The 20,448-nt window shown below is 51.4% G+C and overlaps 2 protein-coding genes across 4 annotated transcripts; one reads left to right on the plus strand and one right to left on the minus strand.

Annotated features, from left to right (window-relative positions):
• Positions 1-384: 384 nt before the first annotated feature.
• Positions 385-12,472, plus strand: Smagp (small cell adhesion glycoprotein). 2 transcript variants are annotated; one of them, XM_052160738.1, is made up of 4 exons: positions 385-946; positions 1,430-1,498; positions 11,130-11,210; positions 11,810-12,472. In XM_052160738.1, the coding sequence occupies exons 1-4, from the start codon at positions 469-471 to the stop codon at positions 11,986-11,988; spliced, it is 807 nt and encodes a 268-aa protein (XP_052016698.1). In that variant the 5' UTR covers positions 385-468; the 3' UTR covers positions 11,989-12,472. The 2 variants fall into 2 exon arrangements, with proteins under 2 accessions (XP_052016698.1, XP_052016699.1); XM_052160739.1 differs by lacking the exon at positions 385-946 and adding an exon at positions 979-1,135.
• Positions 12,473-13,118: 646 nt separating this feature from the next.
• Positions 13,119-18,207, minus strand: Dazap2 (DAZ associated protein 2). Of its 2 annotated transcripts, none has more exons than XM_052160742.1 (4): positions 17,976-18,207; positions 16,700-16,818; positions 15,830-15,998; positions 13,119-14,513 (listed from the first exon to the last, which is right to left on the minus strand). In XM_052160742.1, the coding sequence occupies exons 1-4, from the start codon at positions 17,986-17,988 to the stop codon at positions 14,191-14,193; spliced, it is 624 nt and encodes a 207-aa protein (XP_052016702.1). In that variant the 5' UTR covers positions 17,989-18,207; the 3' UTR covers positions 13,119-14,190. The 2 variants fall into 2 exon arrangements, with proteins under 2 accessions (XP_052016702.1, XP_052016700.1); XM_052160740.1 differs by having other exon boundaries at positions 14,303-14,513; positions 15,753-15,998; positions 17,976-18,199.
• Between the last annotated feature and the right edge of the window lie 2,241 nt (positions 18,208-20,448).

Below are 20,448 nucleotides of genomic sequence, written 5' to 3' on the forward strand. Positions count from 1 at the left end.
CACCCCAAGCAAACGTTTAAAGGTGATATTTTAAAGAAAACAAAAGGCACTTATGAAAGCCAAGGTCCGACTCTTACTGAGTAGCCAAGATAAGCCGGCCAGTGTTTATTAAGCACATAGCATGTGCCAGGTGAGGTTCTAGGCAACTCTCTGCAGTAACATTCTGAGTTCACACAGCTTTGCCCAGAGAATCAAAAGTAACCTGTATTAAGCTTACATAGCAGGGTTAACTCCAGAGCCTGTTATATAGAATTACATCCTCTTAGTCACCGAGTTCCTCTAGTTAATTTGGGAGCATTTCCTGTCACTGTCCTGAGTCAAACTGAAGCTAAAGTACGGCACAGATGAATATTTAAATCAAGGCGCCTGCCTCGGGCTAGGACCAGGGTGGTAAAACGGCTTTACAGGAATTGCCACTTTCAGTCCCCATTTTACGGATGGGGAAGCCGACTACTGAGGTGTTCAGGAATGTGCCCACAGCCACCCTGCTGGCAAGCAGTTGCGCTCCGGCTTTTAATCCCAAACAGCCCACGGCCACACCTCCTACCCTCTCCACGCTCCGCCGCCTTCTGGGAAGGTCGCACGAGGAAGGTCCAGGTGGCCCTGGGAGGTGCTCGGCTAAGTCGCCCCGCAGCCGCGGACCCCGGCGGGCCCGCGTGTGACTGCGCTCCCACGGGACACGACACTCGCTCGCCCCAAGACGAGCGCCGCCGACCCCCGCCGAGCCCGGCACGGGGGCGGAGCGGCTCCGGACAGTGGCCTTTCCTCCCAGGGGAACCTGCTGAGGACGGCCCCGCGCTCCTTCCTGTCCCTCCCTCCGCGGCCCGGGCTCGGCCGCTCGGCGCGGGGTCCCGGGCGCGGCACCGGAGACTCTCGGCCGCTCCCACCTCGGCGAGTTCAAAAGGACGCGCGGCGCCCGGCCCTGCCCGCCCGTCGGACTGGAAAGGTGAGCGCGCTGCGCGGGAGCCTGGAGCCCGCACTCGGCCACCGCGCGCCTGCGACCGGACCTGGGCGGGTACCGCGTAGCTGCGGGGACCCTCGACGGCCGGGGCGCGGGGCCGGGGCGCCGTGGTTCCCGGGGAGCGGGGCGGACCCAGCGGACGGCTCTGCGGGGCTCCTGGCCCTGGAAGCCCAGGTAATGCAGGTGGCCGAGGGACCTGGATCACGCGTGGGCGCAACCGGGCCGACCCTTGCTTAACTTTCCCAGGCCCGGGGAAAGGGTCACCAACGCCGCCGGTCCCCGGCGGCCCGGGTCGGCTCTTGGGAGGGATTTGTTTATGGAAGCTGATTAGAACCGAAAGGAAGAGAGGGGACATACCCATGAGAAGGGACTCGGGAAAACCTGGCGCCCGAGGCTCTCCTGGGATCCCCAGGCCCTACAACCTTAGGAGTCCGTCCTCCTCATTCTTGTTTGTCCTTCTTCCCATAGATCTGACCCTACGAGATAGTCAGCCCTCAGCAACGATGAACAACCTACCGGCCACACCTTCTCCTGAAGGTAGGTGATGGAAGTCATGGAGTCGGAGAACTGTTCAACAGTTCCCACCCCATCCCACCCCTGAACAGGCCTTGGAATTCCGAGAGGCCTCATTCCTTGTAGACTGGAAGACTCACCCATCCCCACGCCACCCCCCACCCCTACCTACCCCAAAGGCTCCAAGGAAACAGAATTCAGCCACTGTGTGCCCTTTAGCGCTGTTTTATTCTCAGGCCTGGACTCTGCCAGTTCCAGGCACTGTGAGTCACCTGGGCTTAGGAAGTTCTTTTATACCCAAAGGAGCCATTTTTACATGTCCCCCAGTAGTTCAGTGAAGGAGAAAGGGAATCTGCTAAAGATAACCGGGAGGGCTCGGAATGTGGCTTGGATGTGGAGTTCTTGCCAAGGATGGGTTCCGTCGGCAGTACGGACTGAGTCCTGCAGGATGAAACCCATTTTGATGGCCCGTGCCTACAATCCCTTCTCCCTGCAGCTTGGGAGGTAGAGGCAGGAGTACCAGAAGGTCAAGGTTATCCTCAGCTAAATAGTGAATTCAAGTCTAGCCTGGGCTACAGAAGACCCTGCCAGAAAGAGGGATGGGGGTGCCTTTAAAAATCCTAGGAGCCAGGTGGTGGCGGCGGCAGGGATGGTAGGTAGTGAGTTGACTCTTACCTACCTTTCCTAATCAGGCTGGGTGCGGTGACAGATATTTACATATTAATTGGTTTCACCTTGTGCCGGGGTGTGGGAGGAACAAACCTGTGATCTATAGTCCTGTGTTTTCTTATGTATAGACTTTTTTTTTTTTTAATCCCCGGAGAACAAACGCTCACTTTGATGCCACTGTTTTGCTGATTTGAAGTCCTGGGAGGGCAAACCCTAGGGAAAGCTAATCTGTGGCAGTTTCTCCTGGAGCTAAAGGCGCATGTGGTTCAGACTTCTTGGTGAGAAGTGGTGAGCAAAGAGAGATAGAGGACCGGCCTTCAGGCGGTGGGCGCAGGCTCATGTGAGGCAGGAGGTGAGCTTTGCAACAAAGTCTCTAGAAGAGTTAGGCTCAGTATTTACCATTTTGAGTCTGGTTATTTTATCTCTCTTCAAGAGTCACCCAATCTGCAGCGTGTCAGAATTTCCTTCATTTTAAGTCTAAGTAATATTCCATACATTTCTAGTTGCCAATTTGCTTTTTCTTTCAATCCTGTTGGATATATCCAGGATATATCACCTTGTGGATATATCCAGATGTGGAACTGTTGTTAATATATGGCAATTGATATATTTTTAAAGAACCGTGATAGAGTTTTTCATAGTCGCTGTGTTATTTATATCCCAACCAGCCACACACAAAGGTTCCAGTTTCTCCACATCCTCTCTAACAGGTGTTATTTGGGGCCAGTGTGATACTTGGTGGGTGGGAGATGGTGCCTCCTTGTGACTTTGTTTCCCTACAGACTAGTGATGTCCAAGCACATTATTGTGTGCTTGTTGGTCACCTGGGCACCTGGAGAAAAGTGTCTTGTTCAAGACTATGTCCATTTCTTAAACACTTATTCATGTTGTACACATGCATCTATATCTGTGTGCACGTGTATGTTGTTCCCCTCCTAGGCTCACACATGCCGTGACACATGTGGAGGTCAGAGGACAACTTTCTGGAGTCAGTTCTCTCCTTCCGCCACATGGGTTCCGGGATCTAATTGGGGGTCAGGCCTGGCAGCAGGTGCCTTCGCCTGCTGGCCAACTCACTGGCTCCTTGCATGTTTTTACATCATGTTGTTGTGGTGTTGTTGAGTTGTGTGCTCTTGGTTCAGCACGCGGCCTGAGTGGGGTGGAATTCTAGGACGTAGCATACAGTGTCCTGCCCACCAGGCCTGAGCAAACACACCAGCAAGCACGGGAGAGCCGGCTCCGACTGACTTTGACTGGCCAGCCTCCCCCCCCCTCCCCCCCCCCCCCCCCGCCCCCCAGGATTCCCTAGTTTCAGGAGCTCTGGCTACCCTACCAGGTAAAACCCATCCCAAGGCACACAGAGCTCGCCCACCCAGCACTCAGAGCCGCCTCCTCCCAGGCAGCCCTACTGCCTCTTACTACACATTCAGCACTTTCCCCTGAAGGATTTTCTCACCTCACTGAGAAGGCTTTATTCTCATTTTATCGTGGTTTTATTCTCATTTTATTGAGACAAAATCTGAGTTTGAGGAAGAAATTTTTAGTGATAAAAAAAAAAAAACTTCTCATTTTGAAAGAAAAAAAAAATTCTCATTGTGCCACTGATCGGAGCAGAAGAGGCAGGGCCTGTGCCCAGCCTGAGCGATTCCCAAGGTGTGTTCGCCACGGCCTGCTGCTCTGAGGTCTCTTTCAGCCAGTACCCAGCCGCTGGTCACAGCAGATGTGCAGGAGAGAGGGGCAGGGTTCCAGCATGCCCTCCTAAGGACTGTGGGAGTGACCCTGTCAGGCAGGTCTAGAGCAAATAAGCAGGTTGGCAGCTTCAGGTGGCAATGGGTCTGATGCCTCCTCTTGATAAGAGAACTGGCGCTCTGGAGACAGGCGGCACAAAGGAATCAGCTAGTGTCTGGGTCAGCACAAAGAAAGCTGTGTGAGAGATCGGAAGGCCTGGTGGTTAGGATCTGGGCGGAGCCTTTAAGCTGTGGCCCTCTGCCCTGGCCACCTCCCTACTCTGAAGCATGGCCTTTCTTGGAAGCTCAGAAGGGGAGAGGGAGTATTTCTTAAAACTGTCAGGAACTGGGGATCAAAGTTAGGGCCTTCCACAAGCGACCCCCCACAAGCACTGGTGCACCTACAGCCCAGATTCCTCCTTTTGGTGCCAGGGTTCCTGGATTCAGATTGTGTTGCTGCTGCTGCTGTTGTTTCTTCTTGAAAGCCATAAGTAGTGATTGGTGGGGCATGTGTGTAACACTAGCACTCAAGAAGCTATGGACCTGGTGTGGTTTGCAGTAGAGATTCAAAAGCAGCTGAGGTCAACCATGCACCAGAGGTCAGAGGTCAAACCACCAGCCTTTTAATCTCCTTAAGCCTCCTGCCCATCCTTATTCTCAAGGACGGTCTTGAGCTTATCAGAGTTCCCAGAAAAGTGCTGCTGAACCTCCACCATCTTCCCCATTTCCTGCTGAAGGCTCCACCTCCACCATCTACCTGTTTCCTGCCAGCGGTGCCCACTACAGACACCCACATCCCAGGTCTCTGATTGCTGGGATGTGGGATCGGCTGTCTGCAGCCAAGCCCTCTGTTGCTGGAGTAGATCCCATCCCTTCAGGGACATGGTGTCGGCCACCCTCTGTGTTAGTCATTCTGGAGTCTGGACCCAAACTCACTGGCATTTCTCCACCCTCCCCAGGCTCCAGCTGCAGCTCTGTCCCTTACCCGCCCCTGAGCTAGGTGTGGTGCTGCACGCCTTTAAATCCAGCCCTTGGGAGACAGAGGCAGGCAGATCTCCAGGAGTTTGAGGCTAGCCAGGGCTACATAGTAAAATGTCTCAAACACACACACACTCAGACTCACACATACACACACACATGCATACACACATACACACACATGTACACACACTGATACACCCACTCACACACACAGTTTACTTATATTCTGCCTCCAGTTCCTTCTTCCATTTTTTCTGGAACCTACCCTAAACCGCAGCTTTGTATTCCACTCTGAACCACAAAGAACCCGTCTTGCGAAGGTCGTTCTGGGTCCCATTTTGGTAAATGCAACAGAAGTCCAGGTGCTTGATGGACCAGCCTGGGGGTTAGGGTGATCCTCCCCAGCCTCCTGTCTTGAGTGTGCAGGTGACTTTTCACATTTTACGTCTGCCATTCTTACACTGCTGGGGATCAGATCCAGGCACATGAGAGACAGGCTCACCCTCTACCCCTGAACCACAACCCTACCCAGCTGTTCTCATCTCTTAATACTTGGTCCAAAGTTATTCCAGACTTCCTGTATGTCTGATAGGTGGCCACACCCTGTCCCCACTCAGTTCCTCCTAAGGGCTTCCCCAGCCCAGGTAGGAGCAAAATTCTTCTCCCTGAGTTACTCAGGCCACACGCATGTGACAGGCACATACACCTGTGGAGGTCAAAGGACAACTTTGTGGAATCAGTTCTCTCCTGCCTTTTTATGCACGCTCCAGAGATCAAACTTTGGTTGTGAGAGTTAGATCACTGAGCAGCAAGCTCCTTCACCCACCAAGCCATCTCACTGGCCCCTCAGTGCATTTACAGGACTTTACAGGCTAGGTAAATTTACCTGTTTTATTCATTGGTCTGTAACCAGAACCTAGCACAAACTATACACTCAAATCACTTCCTGAATTGACTTTTAAATCTGAGACAGGGGCTCTTGGTGTAGCTCTGTCACCTCCTAGATGCTGGGTTTGAAGACAGGCACCACTACTCCTGGCTGTTAACATTCTTAGGCATTGAGACAGAGCCTCCCTGTGGAGTCTGCTGGCCTTGAGCTCCTGGCAACCCTCCTCCTCAGCCTGGATTGTAAGCTTGCCTCACCACTCCAGACTTAACATTTTATCTAAGCTTGGAGTCTGGATCTAGGAAGTGTGTAGTAGCTCTTCACCGGCCCCCTTCCTGGTTCACGGTGTTTACGGTGGAAGGTTCCGGAAGTAGGTGTCCATGACTTGACCCTTCCACCCGCACAAGCCTCCTGGACCCGGGAAGGCTCGGTTGCTGGTTCTGTCAGTGCCTCTGGCTGTCACTCATAGGGCTCCTTTTGTATCTGTACTTCCGGGCATTTCCCTTCCCTTCCTGATTTGGACACAAGGTCTCATTTTGTAGCCCACACTGTCCTCTGTTGTGCTCCTCCCAATGGCTGGAATGGCTGGCCTGCGGGCCACCACACCCAGCTCAGCTTCTCCTCTCCAGAGCCCACTTCCTCGTGGCCTGGTGATTCCGGCTGCTCCCTGCTGGGGGAAGAAATGTCTATTTGGAGACAGAGGCAGCCTCCTCTCAGGGATCCTGCTTCCCCTCTAACCTGACACCTTCAAGTCTGCACCTCAAGCCCTTCGTGCCTTCCTTTACCCTTTTCCAAATATAATATTTTGTAAGTTGTCCTGGTAATTTGTCTGCTGCCCAGAGCTTCTAACCTGGGCATTTCTGCTAGAAAGCTTGGTGTGCTTTTTTTTTTTTTTTTTAAATGACTCATGTTTTGAAATCACACTGAAAACGAGAGGACTTACAGGAAAAGCAGGAATGGGCAGACCAGGAACACTTCTGGACCTTTATAATCAGACTCCACACAAACACAGTAACAACCTCCATAAAAATGTTGACTAGCACTGAACCTTTAGTCCCGGTCAGGTGGGCGGGTCTGTAGGTGAGCGAGTCCTTGGGTGGGTTCTCTTGTGGGTGGGTCCTCTGGTGGGTGAGTACTTGATTCACTGTTCTCATTTCTTTGTTTTTGTTTTTGTTTTGTTATTTATTTGAGACTTGGTAGCTCTATTTAGTTTTGACTCTGTAGGTTAGGCTTTGAACTCAAGGGATCCTCCTGCCTCTGCCTCTCTTAAAGACATGCGCGATAGAAACCATTTTCATCAAAAAACAAAGTCTTTCAGTCATGATGGTTCACCTCTTTAATCCTAGCACTTCAGGAGGGATTCTGAGTTTGAGACCCACCACAACTACATAGTGAGACCCTGCCTCTAAATAAATCTTTAGCCAAAAATAAATTTAAGCTGGGTGTGGTGACACATAGTTTTATTCTCTGTACACGGTGGCAGAGGAAGGCAGATCTCTGAGTTCAAGGCCAGCCTGGTCTACAGAGAGAGTTCCAGGAAGCCAGGGCTACGCAGAGAAACCATGTTTTGGAAAACAAAAATAATTAAAAACCTATGGCTGGGCATGGACTCCTTTTTTCATGGTGTGCACTGTTATCTGTAGAGACTAGAGGGGCGGGGCTGGATCCCCAGGAACGAGTTAGAGGAAGCTGTGAGCCATCCAGTGTGGTGCTAGGAACCAAACCCAGTCCTCTGCAAGAGCAGCATTTCTCCACACACATACACATGTACATATTCACACATTCACATACATCTCCCCATACTCACATACACTCTCTCACACATATCTCACACTCTTTTTTTGTGCGTGTGGTTTTTCAAGACAGGGTTTCTCTGTGTAGCCCTGGCTGTCCTGGAACTCACTCTGTAGACCAGGCTGGCCTCAAACTCAGAAATCTGCCTGCCTCTGCCTCCTAAGTTCTGGGATTAAAGGCGTGTGCCACACAACAGTTTCATAGTCACATTCTTATACAAACACCACACACACACTTTCTCATCTCATTCACACATACATTCAACACATGCACACCTACAAATGAGCGACATCCTAGCTCCTTGGGTGGCGCCCACGTGATTTACACACTAGTCCTGCAGTGTTGGCTTAGTAATTCTCGTGACAAGCGGGTGGGAACGGCCGTCAGGGTGACTGACACTGCTGCCTACTGAGCTGAGCCCGGCCTCCTGGAGCCCCGTTTGTGGCGCAGAGAGCCCGCTCCCTCAATCACTATCATAAATCACTGACCTCAATATTGACCTCATAAGTCAGTCCCGGCGCTAGGGAGGCAGAGGCAGGTGGTTCTCTGTGACTTCAATCAAGGCCAGCCTGGTCCACAGAGTGAGTTCCAGGCCAGCCAGGACCTTGCAGTGAGGCCCCTCTCACCCCATACCACCCCCCCCCAATAAAAAAGGGTTGGGCTAGCCTTGACACTGGAATGCATTCCTGACAGCCCATCTCTGCTTTTTCTGTTATGGGAACAAGAGGTTCTTGTTGTTCTCTGTGAAAAAGACCCTTCACTTGTGACCCGCTTTTGCCCCAGTTCACAGAAACTGATGTCACTTCACCCATGCACAGCAGAACCACATCAGTGTTCCTGTGTTCTTTTGCCCGCTCTGCTGAGAACAGCCCTTTCCAGTCTGGGTCCTAGTACCACTCAAATACGGCTTCCCGGAAGCCACCCCTGGCAGAAATACCAACCAGTCCCATCTGCTGCTTTTCTGATCCTGGGATGTTCAGACAATGTGACCTATGGGGCGTGGTAGGGTGTGAGCCCTGTGAAGCTGGTCCTGCTCTGCTCTGTCCCCAGCGTGACTAGCACAGCTCCTGGCAAAGCAAGCGGGCCACAGTGCTGAGTTTCTCTTGTGCCTTCCTGGTCTCCCCTCCCTCGGCTCCTCCTCTCTCCCACCCCCTCCCTCTTCTGCCCCCACCCTGTATGGTTTTATTTTGCTTTCTCTGAGGTGGGATCTCTCTCCACCCTGGTTAGAACTCACTGTAAACCCACCCTCCAGCTCTGGACCACTGTGATTATAGGGTCAAGCAAGCCATTAGGTAAATAAATGGTGGCTCCGAGACGACCAGCCTGCTGTCCCCTGAAAGCCTGGGTCCTGCAGTATAACCTTCACCAAGTTACAGCTTCCAACAGTTACAGTAAAGTGCTAATGAAGGAAAGACTGTGGTCCCTTTAATTTCAGCTCTGGGGAAACAGAAGCAAGCAGATCTTTGTGAGTTCAAGGTCAACCTGGACTATGGAGCATTTCCATAGGGTTAGGGTTAGGGGCTACATAGTGAGACCTTAAAAAAAAGTCTTGTCCACAAGCTTCTAGACCACAGTTTGGTAATGTCCTGACTCAAAGTAATGACTTTAGCTGGGGCGTTGGGACTTTGGGAGTTTGGAGCTTAAAGGATAGGCAGATAGATACAGCCTAGAATGCAGAAAGGTTCTGGGTCCTAGAAGCCCTGTGCTGAGCCTGGTAAAGTGAAGAACCTGTCCTGGAAGTAACAAGTTTGGGGCAGGGTAGGAATATTATTTTGTTACTTAAAAATAATGTTTATAAAATGTAGGGCTGGGGGTCTCCGGGAGGTGGGGGAACCGGGAAAGGGGATAACATTTGAAATGTAAATAAAGAAAATATCCAATAGAAAGAGAGAGAGGGAGGGAGGGAGGGAGGGAGGGAGGGAAGGAGGGAAGGAAGGAAGGAAGGAAGGAAGGAAGGAAGGAAGGAAGGAAGGAAAGAAAGAAAGAAGGAAAGAAATGTGTGTAGGGCTGTGGAGATGGCTCCGTGGGTGGGCAAGGCACCTTCTGTATAAGCATGACGACCTGATTTAAATCCCGAGAGAAATCCCAGGTAAAGCCAGGGTGGCATCATGTGCTTGTTTTGCTTTAGAAACGTTCCCACTAGTATTGGCTGGCCTGGAACTCGCAGAGATCCACCTGTGTCCGGCTCCTAAGCACTGGGGTTAAAGGTGAATGGCACTTGGTGGCAGCATGCCAGCCTCTGCTGTAGTGAGGTGGCACAAAGAGACAGGAGACTCCTCGCAGGCCAACATAGGTGGCGGAGGACAGAAAGAGATCCTTTATCAAACAGAGGACAGTGAGGATGGAGCCCAGAACTCGTCCCGTGACTCCCACAAGTACACCATGGTATACATGTGCCAGAATTCACACAGAATGCACACATACAGACACGTACACCCCACGCACAGGAGTGTGTTAGAGTATGTAGAATGCTGCAAAATGTACTGGATATATCGTGACACGTGCATGTGTCTGTGTGTGTATACATACCTCTCTCTCTCTGCACTCAATGTGACCCTTACAGTGCTATAATCCTCCTGTCACAGTCAGAACCCTACAAATAGGTATTGTCACCTCCCATCAGCATCTGAAGTGACCAATGCAGATGGTTTGGTGATCCTTTCTTTTCCAAGGGTGCACAGCTGGTAAAGGACAGAGATCATATTTGAAAGTCAATCAGTTCAGGCGCAAGCCTGTTTGTTTCTTTGAATGAGACAGGATCTCCCTATACAGCTCAGGCTAGCCTAGAACTCTATATAGTACAGGAGGACCTTGAGCAATCTTTCTCAGCCTGAGTGCTGGGATTATAGACATGCCAGCACACCTAGCAAAACCTAACCTCCTTGCCTGCTTTTTATAAAATCCAGTCTCATTCTATAGCCCTGGGTAGCCTGGAACTCTCTATATAGACCAGGTTGGCCTGGAACACTGAAATCTGCCTGTCTCTGCCTTCTGAGTGCTAGGATTAAAGGCATGCACCGCCACCAACCCCAAGCCAAAAGCTCCTATTTAATAGTTGGTTTTTGAAATAAAGTGTCACTATGTGGCTCTGGCTGTCCTGGAACTCATTCTGTAGACCAGGCTGGCCTTGAACTCAGATTTGCCTGCCTCTGCCTCCCAAGTGCTGGGATTAAAGGCATGCATCACTATGCCTAGCTCAAGTCCCTATTTTTAATCATTGTGTCGGGCAGAGAGAAATTCATAAAAATGTTGTTTTTTGGAAATAGTTTGCTTTCATCTGTTTTCCAAGGTTTTCTGCTTGGAGTTCCTGTAGATACTAGTTGATGAACTTTATCTGTATTTTAAGAATGAGTTTTTTCCCTGCATGTGTGTTTGTGTACATATGTGCCTGGTGGCCACAGAGGCTAGGACATCAGATCTTCTCCAAGTGGTGCTACATAACAGCCACCATGTGTGTGCTGGAGATAAAAAAAATCTGGGTCCTCAGGAAGACTAGCCTGTGCTCTAACCACTGAGCAACTCTCTAGGATGGTGTCGTGACAGCATGCCAAAGACAAAGGGTTTACCCTTTCTTTTTCCCCCTTCCTCAACTTCCTAGAATTGATGACCACGCCGGTTTTTCAGGCTCCTGGGACCCTGTCCCCACAAGCTGAAGAGGCCAGCACAGCGCTCATTGCAGGTACCAATGAAAAACTAAAGCCAGTGTACCAATTCAAGGGGCCTCAAAGCTGAGACCTCTTGCTCTAGAGACAGCCTGGAATCCAGTGTGACAGCTAAGATGTTCCCCATACAGGAAGAACATCGGGGTAACTGGATTCATTCTGGCACGTAGGGCTGACACATGCAGAGCTGTACTAGACACAGAGGCATGGCCATGAGTGACAGGCTGGGAGTGTCCATGCGCAGGCACTGGTGCGTGTGACTGCTTGGCTGGAGTGTGTGGGTTGGGAGGAGGGTATATGTGGCTTGCTGAGTGGGTGAGGAAGAGCGGGGAGAACCAGAGATGCTCTCATAGGAAGCCGGGTATTTAAAACACCCTTCCTGTTGGCATGAGCTATTTATTTCCCTCCTGGTTTCTAGCATGATCATCAGAAACTGGTTTGGGAGGAAGCTGAATTTTGTCAGAAATCAAAACAGCATGTCTATAGCTAAGTACCAAGAGCCTCTGGATGCTGTGCCCGGGACAAGCTGTGTTTGAGGGGCACCCCACTAGGAAGTAATGGCCTAATTCAAAGGGCCTCGTGAAGTACTGAAATGTCTGTCTCTTTCCCTTCCAAGTTGTAATCACCGTGGTGTTCCTTACCCTGCTCTCGGTGGTGACCTTGATCTTCTTTTACCTGTACAAGAACAAAGGCAGCTATGTAACCTACGAGCCTGCAGAAGGGGAGCCCAGCGCCATCCTCCAGATGGAGACCGACTCAGCCAAGGGCAGAGAGAAGGAAGAGTACTTCATCTAAGGATCCCCAGGCTGGAGGGGCTGATTCCTGGCTCCAACACTAAGACACTGCCTCTGTAGTTAGGGAATGTTTGCTCTGAAGCCAGTGAGTGGCGTTGAGTGTACAGACACATCCACTCACCTCCCGAGACACAGCTTCCAAGACCAGCATCACTGACTCCAGGGTCCAGAGATACGGAGAAAGCTGCTCACGACGCTGGGCCTTGGTAAGGACAGTGCTCGCAACCAGCCAACAAAGTGGGGCCATGCCCGAGTTGGAAGTGAAATCACAGGCTGGTCCACTTTGTCCCCCCTCCATAGTTGCCTAGCAATAGCCCCAGTGTAGCTATCCAGTCTTGCTGGAGGCTGGATACCTCAGAAGAGGTCAAGCCAGGGGCGACAGGAGTCTGAGAATGTTACTGCCTTTGTTTGATCTGAGCCCCACTGTTCCCTCATCATCCTCAAACTTACAGTTTTTATCCAAATTAAACTTATTATGAAAGTCAGACTTTTATTTACAAGAACTAAATTTTCCTTGTTTTCCTTAAACTTTTTACAGCATTTTCTCTTGCTTATTTAACTCATCTGCATGTGTTGTCTCAGTAAGAGCTTGTAATAGAAGTTTTACAGTTCTCAGAACTATTCAGGAGCTGGAAATGAGGACAACCCAGGAGGTTGTCCAGACAAGCTTCACAAGAAACAAGTGGATTTGCTTTTAGTCCTGTCAAGGGCCACCTTCTCCAGATCCCTGTGTAGGAACAGACAGAGCCAAGAAAGACCCAGCATTCCATCCCATCTGTAAAGCTCTTTTCTTTCTTTTCTCTTGAGACAGAGTTTCTGTGTAGCCCTGGCTGTCCTAGAACCTAGCTCTGTAGATCAGGCTTGCCTCTAACTTACAGATCTGCCTGCCTCTGCTTCCTGAGTGCTGGATTACAGTTGTATGTGGGCCACCACCAGCAGCATCATGAGTCCAGAATCATCTCTAGTAGAACTCATGAGAGCAGTCAAGCCTAGCCTGACATAACCTGCATCTACTTCAAAGACATATTAAAGAGACAGCAACGGGAGCACTAGCTGATTTCTGGGTGGTATGTAAAAGACCTGACTATGAAGGAAGCCATCTGAGCACAAGCTAAGGAAAGAATGCTGGAGTGAGGTGTAATGCAACTTCATCACTTTATTCAAATCTTCAAAATAGTCTTTATTCTACATTTTTAGTATAAAAAATCCACAAGTTAAGTGCACCACAGTGTAGAGAGACATACAACGCTGAACTTCCATAACAGTCGATGGTACAGTCAAACATCACATGTACAGAACACAAGATTTAGATGAACTGAAATATCAGATAAAATAAAATAAAATCCAATCTCAGAAAACAAATTAAAATATTAAGGATCCCTGAAATATTAATCCTAATGAGATCTCACTGGACTTAAGTCATGTCATAGTGAGGCATTCACGTGACCCTACTAACCCACCTCAGGAAACGCCTGAGTGGCTGCAGGAGACACTCAGGAAGTGATAGCTAGCTTTTGATCTAAAACTCCCTTAATCAGGCTTTAAAGCCAAGCTTTTGATATGCATCTTCTTCCCTGCCTGTCATTTTAAAATTTTCCTAGGACAGTTTGCACTGAAAACTGTAGTTTAAGTTCAGGTTTCTGGCACCACAGCTAGTCTGGGCTCATGGTGATGCAGAGATGGTTTATGGCGGGTCCAAGAGGTACCCTTCACCTTGTCTGGAGATATACAAAACCCGAAGAAATGGAGCCTGTGCTCGGAACACACGGGGCTTCAGAGGATCCTTATGAAAGATGAGTTTAAAAATGTCAAGTGGGACAGGCGCAGGGAGACAAGGGGCTGAGTCTGACTGGCTTTCCATCCTGCACCACTGATTCCAAGGACATCGATGGGAGGGGGGGAGGAGGAGGGACAGGCAGACAGGCTGGGCAGAGGATGGGAAGGAAAAGGAGGACAGCTAATGAGTTTCATTTAACAAGTAAGATAAATCAAAGACTTAAGGAGATTAAAGACCAATCAGAATAATTTGGCAACTTTAATTCTTAGGAAGATCAAAGTTCCCTCCAGACCTAATTTGATGTTTTATTACTAGAAGCAAAGACCAGCATGGCACAGCATCACTCCAGAGGAATTAAGGAAGGGCCTTGGGGCTGCTTCACTCGCATTCATTTGAAGAATGGCTACCTCCCTACCTCAGAATGCTTTAGGAAGGGACTGCTACCCTTACATGGTTCCTTATTAAATTTGAAAAGTGCCTCAAAGTTTGGACACCAGAAAGACACCCCAAAAACATGTGTCTAAACTGCAACTTCAGGTTAATATGACTAAAGCAGTTACATTGTGAGAAGTGCTGAAGGTATGTGATGTCTTCCCCGGCACAGGAGTGGCCATGGTTTCTCACCAAATGGTGTAGCCACCATCTGAGCCACCCATGAAGAAGTTTCCCTTGCGCTGAGTTACAAGGACGTTGGCTCCTTGCATGACTGCAAGCTGAGCAGCGTTGGGAGGACATCCAGGAGGTGGAGGCTAGAAGGAAAGGACAAGGTACAGTGGGCACATGGGAAGAACACGGGAAGCAGAGACTGTGTAAGAAGGAGGCAATGTGCCAACTTTTTTTTTGGGGGGGGGGGGGGGCAGGTAGTTGGGTAGGTCAACCCAGGGTCTCACTGAGTAACTCTCACTTGACTGGTTCATGCTATGTAGCCCAGGCTGCCATTAAACTCAAGGAAGTCTTCTGCCTCAGCCTCCCCACTGTTGAGATTATAGCATTATACTACCATACCAAGCAACCAGCATTTTAAGGAGCTAAGTCTGCAACAGCTTATGTTCTAGAGCAAGCCTACCCTCTCTGAATCCAGGACACAAACAGAAAAGGAAATCTGTTGTTCGCCCAAAGTGTTCTAACTCTAAGATGCAGCCTGTAAATACCAGATCCTATCCTTCTTGGGAGAGTCACTCCTACCCCACAGGATCTCTTGAGGATGTGGGGTTTTATTTACCAGGGAGGGGGAGAGCCCTTTGTACATGCTAAGCAAATATTCTACCACTGGGCTACATCTCCAGCAACTCCAGATTTTTAACATACAACACCATTAAAAGCCAATAATACCTCACTCTAAATGTGACTCCTGAGAAGATGGCCTTTGCTAGAACCTTGTGGGCTACAAACCCCGTACACAGTATCACTGAGCAGGAGGACCTGAAAATTAAAATCTACTTACTAGAGACTGCATTCTACTTTCTTAATCACCTGGGTTCCTAGCACATTCCCCCCCTAGCACATTCCCCCCTCACAGCAAATAATTAATGCTTATGAACTCGGCAAGCAGCACTCCTGGACCTAACAACTGAAAAAGGAGCTAGCAGCTAGCAGTCTTTTTAAACTTATAGACAGGGTTTCTCTATGTAGCCCTGGCTGTCCTGAAACTAACTCTGTAGACCAGACTGGCCTCAAACTCAGAAATCCCCTTGGGTCTTCCTGAGGACCCAAGTCTCTGCCCCTAAGTGCTAGATGAAAGGCAGATGCCACTATCACCTCGGTAGCTACTAGTATTTTAATAAAACAAGAAAACAAATCAATCTGATTAGCTCTAAAACCAAAGGCTGTGTCCAATGCCCTGATTGGTGGCCATATTTCTGCTCTGAGAGGGCAGCAGCTGTGCCAGCCCTGATCACTACTACCCTGGGATGGTTGGAGAATGACTATCGCATCATTTCAGACTGTTCAAGTATATAAGGGCTGAGCTCCCGGTTAAGCATACTTACAGGAATGTTGCCAGCGGTGGCACCAGCTCCAAATCTGGCACCTGCATCATACCCTCCTTCCACCAGCACTGCTGAACCAGGTGGATAGATGGGACCAACTGGATAATAAGCCATGGGGATTGTGGAGCCTAAAGGCCCAACAGCCACAGACTGGGCCATAGGCAGATACAATGAGGCGCCAGGAAATGCAGCTGACATGGTGGGGACTGTGGCAGCCCCTGGGTGAACAAAGCTTGGACGATAGAGCTAAAAGAAGCAGAAGAGAAGAAGGCAAAATATTATTCCTGTAACATTCCTATTTAAAATCTCTTTAAATATTGTTGAGACCATCTCCTGTAGCTCAGGCTAGTCTTCAAGTATGTAGGAGTGGATGACCTTGAACTCCTGACTCTCCAGCCTTCACCTTTAGACTATGGAATTAAAAGCCTGCGCCACCAAAGCCAGTTCACATTGTGCTAGGGACCAAATCTAGGGCTCGTGCATGCTAAGCAAGCACTCTACCAAGTCAGCTACATCCCCAGCCCCTTGTTTGGTTTTGGAAACCGGGTTTGGTTATCTAGCCCAAGACAGCCTTGAACTCAGGTTCCTCCTGCCTTAGCCTTCCACTGCTGAGACGACTAGCCTGTACCACCATACATGGCTTGTGAGTCCATTCTTAGTTCTTGTGTGTGCAGATTACACACTGGTCACAGTCACTGGCACACAGTATTCTGGGTCATTTGTGTCCCCAGCTACTAGTGGGCTCAAGGACCCAAACTCAGCTTAACTCAGCATAAGTCAAAGAACATAATCAGATAATGCATTCAATCCCAATGGTAATTTTCAACTTATGTTTCAGATGATTCACAGCGCATCCTTCTGCTTGTGACGTCAGATTTGGAGACCTAACAAGGGGGTCCAAGAGTGTGCTCAATGAGTGAAAAGTCTAGAGGTATAGTCTGCAGTACCTCTGAGTATGCGGGTGGAGCATCGGTATAGGGTGGAGCCTGAGGAAGATGTAAGGTCTGAGGATATACTGGATTCCCAGGAGGTTGCACAGGGTAGGTAGGCTGTGTTGGATATTGACCTGGAATACAAAAGGGGAGGAGAGATGCTGTCTATCAAACTAGGGGGTGGCAAACAGCAAAGATGCTCAGAGGGTAAGACAAAGCGCTGCCCTTCCTGAGGACCCAAGCTCTATTCCCAGCACCCACACATGACACAACCTCCTCTCAACTCTAGCTCCTGCCTTTATGGGCACCTACACTCAGTCACAGACAGAGGCAGGCACACTTAAGAAAAACAACTTTGTAAAACAGAGCTACCCAATGGAGCAGGGTGCACGGGGAGTTAGCTCGGTGGGAGCAAGCAGAAGAGCTGCAAGGAGATCGCCATACAGGGCCGATTTCTCAGAGCCAGGGCATCGGGGTGGTCTCTGCACCCTCACAGCGGCAGGCGCTGTCCGCACGAGCGTACTGAGGGGGAGTCGGGTCTAAGCTGGCCGTGTCCCCTCCCAAACAGAGGACAGGTCTGAGGGCCGTTCCCGAGGTTCGGCACTGCTGGTGACTTAGGGGACGTCTACTCTGCGCTGCCCCCCTCAGGCTGCGCTGTGACCAGTCCAGACTCTGTGGAACCCACGGCTCTGTTTACCTCACAGGTTCCTACTCAAGGTCGACTTCCAAAGAGTGAATGGAAGTTAACCCCGGGAAGGGCGGTGGGGCGGGGGATAAAGGCGACCACGTTCTGACAAACATTAGCACACGCACGGGGACCGCTACAAGTCCCGGCCCTGAGGCGGAAGCGCGAAAAGTCGAAGGCAGGCGGGAAAGCGCCCTTGAGGGCCGAGGCGGTGCGGCGGAGCCGGCACCTCACTAGTTAAGTTCGGCCCAGGCCTGTTGTTCCGAGGCGCGGCGCCCCGCCTCTGCCAGCCCTCCATTGGCCTAGCCAAATCCCTGCTCTAGCTCCCCATTCGCTCCAGCCGCTGTCCGTCACAGAAAAGCCCCCCCACCCCACACACTGGAGCCCGCGGCTCCAAACTGCGCCACAGAGTTTATGGGGCCGGGGCCGGGAGGGCTGAGCAGCTGCGGCGTGTGGGGGAGGGGGCGGCCACGTCCGTCAGGTGCGGCCGCGCTCCGCGGCCTGCTAAGGAGAGAGGCACTGACCGCTCCGAGCCCGTCGCCCCCGGGCCCACTCGACCCGAACCCGCCCGCTTCCCCGACGGCCCCCGCCGCTTCCCGGCCTTACCTTTGCTGTTCATGGTGGCTCTGAATCCGCTTCCACTCGGCGTCGCGGACGGTTATTTTTCTCGTCCTCTTCCTGTTCGGAGTCACTTCCGTGTCACGTGACGTTCGTCCACTCTGCGTCAGTCGATGCCCGAGTGCACTGCCGCCGGAAACCCCGCCCCCTCGCAGGCCCGCCAGTCGCTGCAAGGAGGGCGCTCGCGGCCCGGCCCTGCCCGTGCGCTCTACCCTCACCGCGGTCTCCTCCTTTCTGCGCGGCCCCGCCCTCGCCGAGCGCTTAGCCTCAGCACTTGCCCCGCCCTCCCTGCGTGGCCCCGCCCTCCTCGCCCTCAGAGCGTTCCCCGCCCTCACCGCGCGCCCCGCCCTCACCGCGTGCTCCTCCTCCCTGCGCGCTCTGCCTTCTCCCGCGCTCCTCCTTCCTGCGCGGCCCCGCCCTCCCTGCTTGACTTCGCCCTCACCGCCCGCTTTTCCCTCACCGTATGCCCCGCCCTCGCAACGGCCCCGCCCTTGCAGCGTGCCTCTCCTCCCCGCTAGGCCACGCCCTCACAGCGCGCTTTGCCCTCACCACATGCCCCGCCCTCACCACATGTCCCGCCCCCACAGCGGCCCCGCCCTAAGGAAAGCAGAGTTCTTATAGGGCTGGTCTCCAGGCGTTGGCCTCTGAGGCGCCTTTGCTCACCACCTTCGGGTGGGGACGCAGGTTGTCTCTACTCCACAGTGCCTGCGAGACGCGGCCCCTGGTCCTTCCAGGCCTCTGGTTGACGGTCCAGCGCCCGGCCCCGTCCTGAGCCCCACTGTGTCCCCTGCCCCGCCCCCTGTCCTGAGATCGACGGTGACCCCGCGCACGGCTCCGAGCCCTGAGATAGACCGTGCCCCTGCACAAGCTGAGGGGACGCAGCCAGCGCCTGCACCCTGGCCTGGCACCAACTAAGGGGCCCCGTGATGTCCCTGCAGATGCTGTCAGTGCTTGAGCCCACACTCGGTCGTCCTGAAGAGGAGAGATGACGTCTCTTAGGGCGCCTGGATACAGACGGCGGAAGCGACGCCGCAGCCTGAGAGGCAAGCTGGGCTCCTCTGGGCGTCCCTGCTTCTCCAACAGAACAGGCATGGGGAGCGGGCGAGCCGGCTCAGTGGTCGGGAGCACTGCTGCTCCTCCAGAGGCGGATCTGGCCCAGCCTGGGGACCTGCGCATGCGTGTCATAGCTTAGCGCAGACACACAAACGTTGAGAAGCAAAACCGATCTAAAGAACAGGTTACAGACTCAAGCTTTGTGTCCTGCCTCCCAGGTTCCGGGTCAGTATTTCCATTTCGATTTCCTGACAACACACATCCCCTAACTAGGCTGTTTGGGAACTCTCTTAGGTATTTTTTTAAATTCCCTTTAAGTATTTGTATTAGCTTGATTTGATTTAAATCAGTATCATAAAGCCTGCGGTATTTACATTTCCTTGACTATCTAAAGCAAAGCACTTATATGAAATAAAAACAATAATAGCAACAACATAAATTTAAAGATTTATTTATTATTATATGTAAGTACACTGTAGCTGTCCTCAGACACTCCAGAAGACTGCGTCAGACCTCCTTATGGTGGCTGTGAGCCACCGTGTGGTTGCTGGGAATTGAACTCAGGACCTTTGGAAGAGCAGTCAGTGCTCTTACCTGCTGAGCCATTGCTCCAGCCCCAACATAAATTTAAAAAAAAAAAAAAATCAGCTGCTGCTATGGGGTAACCCTTCCCAGGACCACCATCTTATGAAGAAAGGTTGACTCCTGCACATGAGTGCTGCCCTCCTATGGTTGGTCGATCCCTCGGTACCCGGTTTGTTTTGTTTGTTTGTTTGTTTGTTTTTTGAGACAGGGTTTCTCTGTGTAGCCCTGGCTGTCCTGGAACTCACTCTGTAGACCAGGCTGGCCTCAAATGCAGAGATCCACCTGCCTCTGCCTCCCAAGCGCTGGGATTAAAGGCGTGCGCCACCACCGCCCAGCCTTGGTATTTTCTTAATATCCCGAGCCCGGGGCCTGGGGATGCGGGAGGGCGGCCGGGGAAATGAGGAGCTGCAGCTCGCTGCCGTGTCCACCAGGTGGCGATAAGGAGCAGCTGGCGTCGGTCCGGGACCGCAGGGCGCATCCCGGTCTGTTCGCTTGGCAAACATGCTTTCTTACTTAATTGTAGCAAATCCCTATCGAAGGTCCACTGTGTCAGCCCCATCCTAGGCACTAGAGAAACAACTGCAATGAGACAGGCAGAGTCCCCCACCATTTTGAAACTAACAGCCTAGAAAAGCCACTGTAATCATAGTGCAGTGGTTAGAGCCAACGTGTACACCTTCTGCTAGGAAGCACACAGGTGAGGGCCTACCATCTTCTCCTCGGTCAGGCACGGTTCCCTGGGGAAATGATGTCTGAGATGAAATTTGAAGAGTGCGTAGCCACTAAACAAGTGAAAAAGATCCCGGGAAAAGGAAGACCTTAT

The sequence above is a fragment of the Apodemus sylvaticus genome, chromosome 17 (assembly GCF_947179515.1).
Source record: "Apodemus sylvaticus chromosome 17, mApoSyl1.1, whole genome shotgun sequence".
NCBI classification, from domain to species: Eukaryota; Metazoa; Chordata; class Mammalia; order Rodentia; family Muridae; genus Apodemus; species Apodemus sylvaticus.

Excerpts from the sequence above, each read along its gene's own strand:
- Dazap2 (XM_052160742.1), bottom strand. Across the intron at positions 15,999-16,699 it reads CTCCACCCGCATACTCAGAG|CTCTATCGTCCAAGCTTTGT; the intron begins GTACTGCAGACT and ends TGCTTCTTTTAG. Across the intron at positions 14,514-15,829 it reads TGGTCCCATCTATCCACCTG|CCTCCACCTCCTGGATGTCC; the intron begins GTTCAGCAGTGC and ends CTTTCCTTCTAG.
- Smagp (XM_052160738.1), top strand. The coding sequence starts at position 469 with ATGTGCCCACAGCCACCCTGCTGGCAAGCAGTTGCGCTCCGGCTTTTA. Across the intron at positions 947-1,429 it reads CCGCCCGTCGGACTGGAAAG|ATCTGACCCTACGAGATAGT; the intron begins GTGAGCGCGCTG and ends TTCTTCCCATAG. Across the intron at positions 1,499-11,129 it reads GGCCACACCTTCTCCTGAAG|AATTGATGACCACGCCGGTT; the intron begins GTAGGTGATGGA and ends TCAACTTCCTAG.